This window comes from Myiozetetes cayanensis, unplaced genomic scaffold, assembly GCF_022539395.1.
Source record: "Myiozetetes cayanensis isolate MyiCay16 unplaced genomic scaffold, myiCay2020 scf3, whole genome shotgun sequence".
Classification (NCBI taxonomy): domain Eukaryota; kingdom Metazoa; phylum Chordata; class Aves; order Passeriformes; family Tyrannidae; genus Myiozetetes; species Myiozetetes cayanensis.
The window spans coordinates 71,648,562-71,660,817 of NW_026087521.1; the positions used below are offsets into that span (position 1 = coordinate 71,648,562).

At 40.2% G+C, this 12,256-nt stretch overlaps 1 protein-coding gene across 1 annotated transcript in view; it reads right to left on the reverse strand.

Moving 5' to 3' along the window:
• Window positions 1-12,256, reverse strand: part of LOC126644616 (potassium voltage-gated channel subfamily KQT member 1-like) — a 373,366-nt gene that overhangs the window by 330,269 nt on the left and 30,841 nt on the right. Inside the window, exons 6-10 of the mRNA XM_050324167.1 lie at window positions 9,091-9,231; window positions 5,171-5,281; window positions 3,688-3,783; window positions 2,493-2,621; window positions 1,820-1,982 (exon numbers count right to left, since the gene is read on the reverse strand). Of these exons, the coding sequence (XP_050180124.1) occupies window positions 1,820-1,982; window positions 2,493-2,621; window positions 3,688-3,783; window positions 5,171-5,281; window positions 9,091-9,231 (640 nt within the window). The remainder of the gene's footprint in view (window positions 1-1,819; window positions 1,983-2,492; window positions 2,622-3,687; window positions 3,784-5,170; window positions 5,282-9,090; window positions 9,232-12,256) is intronic.

The following is a 12,256-nucleotide window of genomic DNA, read 5'->3' on the forward strand; positions in this document are numbered from 1 at the left end:
CACCATCATCTGTAAAATATCCAGCCCCCACAACCAAGGAATAAAATATTCCACTATAGCAACACTCAAATAGAAGCTATCCTGGCTCCTTTCAATTACCTTCTTTATTATTATTATTGTTTTCTCTGCATTTTCTACTTTCAGCTTTTTTGAGAGGGAAAAAAAAAAACCCCAAACCATTTACAGGCTTGAAGCCTAATACTTCCCCTTTCCAAGAATAGAATGCCTATTAATTCTGGCAAGGAGAACTTCACTGAGAGAAGTCAGATTTAAACTTTTTTAGAGGTGTCAAGAATGTTCAGTCAGTTGAGCACTTGAGTTTGCCAACTACATTCCTGGAAGCTTTGCAACAGAAGGAATGAATCAGAAAAATCAAATTAAGTGTGATTTACCCCTGACACTGGCTGAGGCAAAACGTGAAAGAAAATGAAAAATAGATAAAACTTAATCTGTAAGGGAATAATATGCAGGGCTGTCTCTCGGAACAAAACATTTTCAGAATAAGGGGGATAAATTCTTTCATTTTCCTGTTACCAAGCTGTCAGGCAGAAAGAGATACAGGCTTGTCTTTTTACCCTCGTTCCTGGGATGAGGAGTTTTGCTCAGATTAATTGTGACCATTCAGAGAACAATGCTCTAGTTAATAAATGAAATAAACAGTATTCTGAGAGATGGAGTTCATAAATATCATAAATACCCTTCACCCCCTTTCCCAGAACCCATAAAAGCACTGCGAGGGCCAAACAAAAAACCAAACCACCACACTTGCTGAAAAGCAATCTGACCTCAGAGTAACAGGTTAGGAATTTACATCAGAGCACAAAGCACAAGGCAGGGCATGAGGGGGAATGAAAACCTCCATCAGTGGAAGGAGAGCTTTGTGTCAGCTTCAATGTGATGTAAGAGCAGCAATTTTATACAGAGTTGAGGCTCATGTTTATCAAAGGCAGATGAAAACCTAACTCAGATCATGACATAGCATCCCCCAGAACAGCACCAGCATCTTTGGGTATCTCAGGAAACTTGGCAAGGCTTTGCCTGCCTCTAGGTATGGAACATAACTCAGACTGCAAGGAAACATTCTCCCTTTTAGAGATCCAGAACAGATCCCCAACCCCATCAGGAAAAGGACATCAACACAGAAGTGGGAAAACTAGCTTTCCAGAAAATCTTCTTTTATAGTAAACAAAGCCATTTCGTATGCACATTTCCATTACAAACCTTAATTAAAAATAAGAATTTTACAAACAAAGCAAGTATCTTAACTCAGCACTGAAATTCAATCAGTTTTCAGGTTGAAATACACCCATCATTTACAGAAACATACAATACATTACATGAAGCAAGAAAGAAATCCCATTTATAAAAACCTCTTGGTTGAAAATACTTAGCTGTTCCTACCAAAATTTGTTTGCACAGTGTTCAAGAGGGTGCTGTAAAAAAAGTGAAAAATATTTTTCCTGGTTTATTTTTCCTTCCTTCAGATTCTCTGTGAGATAAAGTTTAAAGGTGGGGCAGATTTGAGGAAGCTTTCCACACACCTCTGAAATAATTCAAAAAAGGAGAATTATCAACACAGCCGACATCTAAATTGATTTAAATTTGGTAAACAAAGAAAGGTCTTGATAGTCACACTGTGTGAATCTAAATTTGTGTATTCCCACTTTTGTTATGCAATCATTGGTTGGGGGCATCTTGCTTTACTGATTAGCTTATTTTGCCACAGAAATTTTCCCTTCAGCAAGTCATTTCTTTTGACATTGTCTCTTAAAAAAAAAAAAAAAAAAAAAAAAAGCTAAACTCAGTGGAAACAAATTACCTCTGGGTTCACCAATGTAGAAAGACACATCTTTTTTGTCCTCTTGTTCATCAACGTGATCATAAGTGATCTGTGGAACAGACAAGGCATTTTCTCCTGGGTTTATTGCCGGGGCAGAACCATTACCACATCCTAGCTTTCCTTTTCTTTTGTATCTTCTAGCCTGCAATGATATCAGAAGATATTACCAAACACCGACAAGAACCACGTGTGAGCTTCACTATGCAAGTAAATTCACTTGAGGTCATATGTTTTTGGGTTTTTATTATTTAAAAAATGAAATTGAAGTTCAGTGAAAGGTTTAGAACTTTTGCTTTCAGCCCCACATAAAAGTACCGTGGGGTGCTTCAGGAAAGCACAGCTACTTGTCAGCCACACGTTGAACGTCAGCATAAGTTTTCGAACTATCTTTCACCTTTCTTTTTGTGTGAACTACTGGGCAGAACGAATGCATCGTTGCTTTACAGTGCCCTTTGAGACAGGAGGAGACTTCAGAGGGGATGAAACCATGGAGAATCGGCACCTATCTGACCACCAAGCAAATTTAAAGTTAGCACGAGGAAAACAACCCAACACATTTCAGCTGTCCAGGTTCTTCAGGCGGCTTCTGGCAAGTTATTCCGCTGAAATGTAAAAGCAAGCAAGAGACCCGAGCTGTGCCGCCCCCCGTTACCTGTTTTCTCAGGCTAGGGCTAGATGGCGCTGCCGGCTTTTTGGGATTCTGCACGGGGGGTGTAAGGTAGATCTTCCAGGTGGCTGTAGAGCCGCAGGATTTCTCGGCTGCATAGCATCGCCACAGGGTCTGCAATGACACCCCAGCCCAACCACCCCAGTGAAGGACGAGCAGACACCGCTGCCCTGCGGGGCACGGGAGTCACATCTGGCTGCAAATCAAACTGGCAACGTTTTTATGTTATCATACAGACTGTTATCCTTGGGCATTTTATATTATCATACAGACTGTTATCCCGGGGTATTTTATATTATTATATAGAGTGTTATCCCAGGGTATTTTATATTATTGTAATAGAGTGTTATCCTGGGGCATTTTATATCATCATACAGACTGTTATCCCAGGGTATTTTATATTATCATACACAGCTAAGTTATCCTGTGGGCATATTGTAAATATTCATTGCTAAACGAGTAAGTTATCAGTATCAGTAAAATGTTATAACTGATCAGAAACTGCATCTTGTCTATGACAAATACCGGATGACCAGTTTAAATGAGCTATATACTAGCCTCAACGCAGCCACAGTAATAACTCGACTTGGAGTATGTATATAATGAACATTTACTACATTTGGGTGTGTCTCGCAGGGCACTTGTCCTACAGGCCACCCAGCTGTTCTGCTTTATTATCGCTTGCTTAATAAATTTATCAATGTTTAATTGGAATTGAGTTGTCTAAATTCTTATACTAACTTATAACATATATCACACACACTGTTATCCCAGGGCATTTGTCTAAACAGAGGTGTGTGCTGACATGTGTTTGTACACGCACTCATCGCCTCAGGGTTTCACAGATCTAAGAGAATATCGAAAGGAAGCTGTGAATTAAATATTACGATGAAGATTTTTTTTTGGTTTTGTTTACTATTTCACCACATACACTCATTGTGTCCTTATGCCTGGGAATATCAGGTTAGCACAGCTTTCCTGTGCTCACCTAGAGAGGGAGGAGGGACAGGCAATTAATCTGATTTTCTCTAATGACTGAGGTGGATCAAAATGACTAAGTGGTTAAACACAAGTTATAGGTTTATAATAAAATCTAGGAGCCATGATTCTCAGTATTTGAACTACCAGGCCACATTCCTTCTCCAATAAGCTCCTATGTATTTTACTGTTAGGGCCTTACCTGAATTAGGGAAGCTGCAGCTGGGATTTGTCTGTTGAAATGCTTCTGACGTTGCTTTTGCTGCACTTTCAGGGCAAAACCAGACCCCAAAATACCCTAAATATGTCCAAAATTCCTAGTCAGACTCTAGTATGGCTTCACATACCTAAATCAAACACTCAGCATATGAAAGAAACAGACATTTTATAGAGGACTTTCTGAGAAAAAGAAAAAGGATGAATTTTCAAGTGTCCCAGTAACAGAATTTATTTATTCCAACAAATAAATCTGAAATTGAGCAGATCAATACTGGCATCATGTAACTTCAATAAAGAGCAGGTGTTTATTGGTGTGAACAACAGGCTACAGGAGTCAAGAGACACTCACAGAGGCAGACACGTTCCAAAGGGAACCCTGCACAGTGGTGTGAGAAGCAAATGACAACATCACACGACTGATTCCCAGATATTCTTTGCACTTATTTTTAATTCCTTGCCACAAAAAAACCCCAATCCCAAACCCTTCCCAATCCCCCAAAAACTCCTCCCCAACCCTCCCTAAAAAATTCCATACCCACCTGCTCCTCCACAACAAAAAAAAGAAGAAAAAGCAACCAAAAAAACACCCCTACAACTAAATCCAGAACCCAATTTGTTTTTTCAGTCAAACTGAGCAAACAAGGCAAAGACATGTTTAATAATTCCAACAAATAATTCCAACATTTCTGTTCAAACTGATAGCTACTGAAGAAATACTTTATCTTGTCCAGTTGCCTCGATGCTGTTGTCTTTATTCTCACCCTGTTTATTCAAAGACCCAAAAAGCCCAAAGATCTCTCTAGCACCACATAGGATGGCAGATGCAGTTCCCTAGACTTTCCTGGTTCTTTTTGTTCCTGTCCTCACAGGACACCAAATTGTTATCACATAATCACAAAACACCAGAAACAAAGAAGTGTTCTCCTCTGGCACCAAGATGCTGATAAAAAAAACCCCTCTACAACTCATAGACTGGAATATCTTCAATTCTTCAAGTAGTGGAAGTTATTCTTACCTCCCTTCTAGGCCACCTCTGCCTAAAATGACTGCTGTAAAAATACAGGTTTCATTCACAGAATCACAGAATCCCTTGGGTTGAAGGGACCAGTTCCAACCCCTGGAGAGGGACACCTTCCACCAGCCCAGGCTGCTCAGAGCCCCATCCAACCTGACCTTGGACACTTCCAGGGATGGGGCAGCCACAGCTTCTCTGGGCAACCTGTGCCAGGGCCTAATTTCTTCCTAATATCCAATCTAACCCTGCTCTCTGTCAGTTTGAAGCCATTCCCCATGGTCCTGTCACTCCATGTCCTTATAAATAATCTCTCTCCATCTTCCTTTTGGGCTCCCTTTGGGTCCTGGAAGGCCACAATCAGGTCATCAACCCTGTTATTTCCTCTCAAAGGCACCAATTACTAAAACACCTCATTGTGCACCCAGGTCAGACAGATTGAAGTTCTACTCACCGCTGGCAGAGCAAAGAAAGAGATAGCAAACACTGAAAAACAGGAAGCTATTGTCTTCCCAATCCACGTCTGGGGAACTTTGTCTCCATAGCCAATTGTCGTGACAGTCACCTAGGCCAGAAACAAACACCAGTTTCAGCGTCACAGGGTACCCTTTTTCTCCAAAAAGCAAGGAAAAAAAGAAAGAAAGGGGAAATAAATAAGAGAAGTATCAGGAGATAGGTATGAATGAGCAGTTTTTTGGATATAGAGTACCCTAAACGTCACATTTACCCTGGTTTTACGCTCTCCAGCAGACATTCACAGTCGACCACTGTTTTGGAGGCACAACAGCTAAGCTAAAACCACCTCTCTTGGAGGAAGATGTTGAGTTTAAGTAGAGCCCCTGGGCATGGCTGGAGGCCACTGGTGATGCTGGTCAGGGTCATTAGGGCAATTAGTGCCCTTGGGGCCTTAACAACACCCCTGTGTCGTTAAGCACAAGCTTACACAGATCTGCAGGCACTTGCTGAAGAGGGACTAAATCACCGTGGGGGTGACAGGCCACCCTTGGAAAACCACACAGGCAGGAGGACCTGAGCAGGATGGAGGTTTTGGGCTCATCCTGATAAACCCCAGCAGGGAAGAAGAGAATTCATTATGACAGGAAAGAGTTGGTGCTGGGCAGGGATCAGAGATCATAAAACGGTGTGAGAAGTGCTGCTTGCAGTCCCTGAGAAGTGAAAGGCTCCTGGTGAGGAAATGAGGAATTCTGTCACCAGTACTATCCGCTGGGGAGAACTTTAAACAGAAAAATGCACTTCTCTTTGGGAGCATCAGCCCTAAACCTAAGTCCCCCTCCCTTCGTTTTGCCTTGAATGGTAGCAGAAATACAGCCAAAACAGACTTAAAGGAATATGTAAATTTGCAGTGACTACAAAAGAGGCTGCCTTTTATGGAAAAATTTGCTGACAAATGCTTAGATATTATGCAAAAATAGGCTTCTCAGAAGAAGCTATCAAGCAATAAAAGCTTGAGAAGAATACACTTCTTCCTCCTCTCAGAGCAGTTCTACAGAGAGCTGGAAAAAAGATTCGCAGGGAAAAAAACAACCAATTACTACCAAACTTATTTTTTCCAAGTGCAAAAAAAGTTAGGCCTGTGTTTATTCAGCATAAATTTCTCCCTTGGTGAAGTCCACTTTGTAGAATCGACACCCTTGAATGAATATTGGTTTTTTGAACTGTACACTGCTCTCAGCAGGAACTCTGTCTTGCCAGGTTTAATGTGGCCTGTGAAATTAAATCTTGTCCAGATTTAATGTGGCCTGAGAAGTGACTCAGGTGCTCTGTACCACCAGCAGTACAAACAGCTGAGCTTGCCAGTCCCCAGAATTAAAGCAGACTCCCCCAAATCCAACTGTGAAATGCAGTATGTGTTAGTGGGCAGGGGAGGAAGTTAAAGCAGTGTTTCTTTAACAGCATTTCAGCTCCTCAGTGCACCCAGATGACCCCTTAAAGCCTGTGATTTTTCCTTCCTTTTCCTCTCTTTCTTTTTTTTTCCTTATGAAAGGCTTCTTGGTTTTTTGTGGGTGGTTTGTTTGGTTTGAGTTTGGTGGGGTTTTTTTTTTCCTTTTTCTTGTTTTTTCTGTCTTTTCCAGCACTCAGGGCTTAAAAACAAACTGCAGTAATGCTGAGCTGCCTTGGTGTTACTAGGGAAGACAGCATGAAAGCTGTAACCACAGAAAAGACGAATTTTCCATCTCTACAGCAAGCATTTGGCTGGCAGATTCCTGCAGGTGCCTGAACTTGTCTCAGAAAGTTTTTCCCTGGCTACCTTAAGAGGATGCCTCCTTGGTAATCTAATTAGTACACAGAATAAGGAAAGGATTATAAATAATGTAATTCTCTGGATTTGTTAACCACAACAGATTTTTTTTTTTTTTCCTGCTTGTACATCCAGAAGTTATTAGTATCTCTGAGAAGAGAATACTGAATATCTGGGGTGTTTTTTTTGGAAAATGACACCTCCTTCGTAACACAGATTTATGGTGGCACATTCTGGCTGCTGTGCCCATGCTCTGACACAGGCTCTGAAAACGTTTCTGGACACTTCAAAAAGGGAAAAAACTCCAATTCAGTTGAATTCAGCAGAGCTGCCCAGATGCTTTCAGACAGGCAGGTGTCCTGAAGCGTGAAGAGCCAGAACTGCACACCTCAAAAAAAACCCCATACTAAATATAAAGGGTTTCAAACTGCTACCTCTGGCATGAGAATTTACTGCTGGAAATTCTGAGCAAGTGATCCTGAGTAGCTCTGCCAGTTAACACCAATTTACCGGAGAAACTATTTAATTCAAACTCAGTGGTACAGAACAGTTGAGTTTTTTAGCAAGACCAGTGTTACCAGCAGCAAGAGGTAAGCGTGGCAGGGCCAACACAACAGAAGTCTCACACAGTTTTTCTTCTTTCCTCAAGAAAAAGTACCCAGAAAGGATAGGAAAGCTGCTGTGACAGGGGTTGCCTGACCATGCTGTTAGAAATGCTGTTGTTGCATGTGTTGTACATGTTGCAACTTCTGCAAGTGGTTCCACGTGAAACACAACAAGTCTTGGATATTTTAGTGCAGTTTGACCCCGTTTTCCTGCCAAATCTGGGTGAAACAGCTTTGCATTGAACTAAAGCAGGTGAATGAATGTAGTCAGCATCTCATTCCAACTCCCCTTCGTTCTTTATTTTCTCTTCTCTTCCCATTTAAACCTTTCAGGTCATTTTGTATCAAGTTCAGCAAGCTTGCACTTTCTACCCAAAGCAAAATATTCCCCATAACACACTCTGTGGTTTTTGTCAGACACATAAAGCTTTCAGATACTTGCCACCGAGATTTTTTTTTTTTTTTTTTCTTCTTATGGTTTAATTTTGAAAGGCAAAAGCGAAATCAAACTTCGCTCCCTGGTAACTCCACATCTGTGTTTCTCCGTTCCAGAAGGTTTGAAAAGGAAAAGAAAGCGATTCACTTTGTCCTTTGTGGCCCTTCCCAGCTGTGAACTGCACCTGCACCGTGACTCACTGAACGCCGAGGAGGCCTGGATGCCTGAAAAGCTCAACCAACAATTTGAACAGTGTTCTCCACACAGCCAGAGAGAGAGAGGAGCTGATTTTATCTCGCTGCTGACACAAAACAAGCGAAAGTTTTGGAAAACGGCAACAAAACCCGTGTAACACTTGGAAACCACAGATTCCGAGTCATCTACCTCGACAAAGTAATAAACCACGTTCTGAACTTGTCTGTTGGTCTTCAGAACTGAACTCCTTCAATATTCCCAAAGTTCAAAATTCTCTCGTATAAACACATCCTGGCTTTTTTGACCTTCTAACTTTTTTTTTTCCGCTCTTTACCCAACTCAGTGCTGTAGTTTCTAGAATTTAAAACTCTTTTTTAATCCATAGCTAAGTATTCACTCATAAAGCAAGCTCTGGATAACTGGAGCTTAAAACAAAACAAAACCAAACCAACCAAACAAACAAAAACCCAAAACAAAAACATAAATAAAAACCAAAAAGGAAGGAAAGGATGGTAAAAAAATGTGCACTGGGTTCACATGGAAGTTTTATTAATGCAGGGATAATCCACATATGAATATACATGGACAGAACTGGATGCTAAAAGTGAGAGCTAGTTCCCAAACTCATTGCTGGAAATCCTCTTTTTTTTTCCCCACTGTACCTTGTTTCCCTCAGTTTGCTAAATTCTTCTCCTCCCCCCCTCTCCCATAATTTAATTGTGTGTATGACATTCTTTCTTGTGTCCTTCTTAAAAGGCTGTTGAGCTTCCCTACAGAGATACATTCTGCAAAGAAAGAAAGACCAGATTTTTAAAAAAAATATCACAACTTCAACAGGAAACCTTATGTGCTGTTTGATTTGACTGGTAAGGACTTACCACACCCCACCAAAGGGCATCAGCGTAGCTGGAGAAACCTGTCTTGCCATCTTCATCAACTGCATCCTTCTCAGCCAGATAAACAAAATAGGATGAAAAAATTAACCCCAAGAATCCAATGTACAACGTGGTTATGAGCTCCTGTCGAAAGACAAAGCAAAACAAGCACATAAGGTTTGCATAATGCATATTCTGTCACTGTAAAACATTGTAAATATCTGTGGGGGGGCTTTTTTTTGCATCACGGTAGAAAAATTAATTAATATGTTATATTTCAGGTATAAAATTTGCCTCCAGTGAAACAGGTAGTACAGTAACTTGTTTTCTATTCATACCAGCCCAGAGAGTTCCAAAAGCCATTATAAATAATATGAGATCATTTGGGCAGCTAAATGTAGAGTGGGAAATCTCTCCTAATTATGCCTTGAGAATGGAAATCATTCCACTAAACTGTCCACTCAAAATGCTAAATCTCTCAACGTTTTTAAAACAGCAAAACAGCTTTAGAAATGCAGTTTCTGAGCAGAACACTGAAGTAACAGTGAAGAAACAACAACCATGTCATGTGATTGTGGGCTCATCTAAGCAATGCACTTGTGTATCTGATGTTTAGATTGCTTAAGATTAAATACTGATGCCTTAACACTTTCATGTTAGGATAAGAGAAATACCAATACCTGGTTATGAGGCAAAAAACCCCCTTACTTTAAGGAATAGTTTACATGCATCATTCCCATATTTTCTTTGCACATATTTAGCCATCTCTTTTTTATGAAACGCTGTTGTACTACATCTTCATCGGCATCTTCCTAAAGCCTTCTCCTTCCATTTCTCTCTCCTTGCACCCAAACCAATAAGGAAATTAAAATACTTGCATAAGATGAAGTTCAAATTGAAACCTGTCTAAGAAGGATTGCCTCTGTTTTTAAAGTGATGGCAGGTTTTCAAACACTTCCTGCAATGCTCTACCCGTGTTTCTTAAACTGTTTGTGACAGTTTTATCATCAAACTTCCTTCAGATTTTCTTTTTTCTTTTTATTTTTTCAATTTCCTTTTCACTTCCTTGTAAGAGCTTTCTGGGAAAAGGCATCCCTGGTATCTAGTAACTGCATTCAGCAGCAGAAACTATAGATGCTCTCCCTTCTCCTAAGCACTAATTAAAATCAAGGTTCAGCAAGCCTTTAAGGGACCTTGGCACAAAGCAAAATAGGTGGTTTTCCTCCAATCATTTAACAACGACCTAAATAATGAATTTTGATAGCATTTTGATAGTTTTGATGATCCTTTCAAAGGGGCGGAATTATCAACAGGACTACTCAGCTTATTTCACCACTGGGACCCCTCAGCTCCAGCACTATTCATCCAAAGACTGAATTCTTTTTAAGTAAAGGCCAGATGAAAGTATAATTGCCTTAAACTTTTTCTAAATGTCACCACTCCGTGTTACATATGCAAAGGGAGACAAAGTAACACATGCTTATATTTAATTATAAGAATAATGACAGCATTCTCACACATACTGCATTTAATAGGTAATAAAATAAAATAAATTTGAATCTTGAGAGAGCTGAGTCACCACAATTTTGAAAACTTAGACAGATCTATATTATAAGCTACAATAAGGACCACACGACATAAAGTTCAACAGATACAAGGAAACCCCAAATCTCAACTCATTGGTAACCCCCTCCCAAAAGCAGTAGAAGATCTCACAAAATCAGATGAGTAAGGAGAAAAAGTAAGCAAGAGGCTTCAAAGCAGAAGCCAGATTGGCTAATTCAGTTTTGCAGTAAGCTGCATGATTTCTCCACGTCCTTCCATCACCACACACCATCTTGAATAATGTTTTGTTGCTTTTGGCCAGAAATCCTCCTATAAGCTCAACCTGCTGAAAATAGAAGAGCCAAAGTGGGCCTGAGTGAGCTAATAAAGCTGTATGTAAAATTCCCAAACACATGGAAATCACTGGTGACAACTTCACTACGCTCTTCTGGGCCCACAGGGGTACCAATGCTTGCTATTTTAACAGGTCACAAAAAAATGTGGATTTATTTTCTCACATTGTTTAATGGTTATGGGCCCCATTTTTTTCTGAAAGAGCATCTAACTCAAAAAATAGGCGAGGGCTTTGTACTCTGCCAGCGAGGAAAAAGCAGCTGAGGTGTTTTTGTTTTGGTTTGGGTTTGTGTTGGTTCTTTTTAAACAAAAATTTCTTTCAGGGACTGGACAGGAATAAAGGTTCCATTTTCCCTTCTGTTTGGTACCGTGCTGGAGTTTCAGCTGCACTTGTCCAATGTCAATACAGAACTGTGTGTTTGATGTTGTTTTTATTAATGTGTTGGTGGGTGATCTGCTTGGACAAGTACTACAGATCTGTGGAGTTTTATTTATCATCATAATCACTTCTTTGGAGTAGCAGGATTTCAGGTGCGTTTACTCATAAATGCACTTCTCCAAGGATTTTTTTTTTTTTCCCTTTTAAATCATGGAACTTATTTATGCTCGTGACATTTAAAGATTTAAGTGTCACATTTTGGAGATAGTATTTCCTGATTCTTGACTAAAAACTCTGAACACCCACAGGAAAATAATTTTCTCAAACACCTCTGTAAGCAAATGTTGAGCAAGTGTATTTGGATATCAGCTCTGCCCTAGCTTGATATCCAGGCAATGTGAGCATAATAAATGGAGACCACACAGACTTGGAGCACTAAAAGTCATCCTGTTGTACAGTGTGAAAGGAGGCTTTATGCTGGAGCACTTTGGTGTGCATCACTGCTGCACAGCCATCGGGACATAAAATTTCCTACAGTTCTAGGGGGGGGAATAATAAAGGGAAGACAATTGAATTGTAGCATTAATCACTCGGATTAAGCACCTCCCATTCTCTGTCTCAGAATTGAAGTTTTCTAAATGGAAAATTTGAAAAATGTCTGTGTGAAAATCTGTAGCTATCAGTCAGTACCTGGGGAACAAATCTACACTGGTAAAGCAAGTCTGATGTGAAGATTAATTGCAGAGTGTTTGCCCTCCACAGCGTGGTATGACATGCAAAATTAAAAGGGTAATGCTGTAGGTTTCTGTTATATTGATAAAGCTAAGCAGGTTAAAGAGATTCCATGAAGACTCAAAAAGGAGCCTTCAACTAGAATTTTTTTTACTTCTA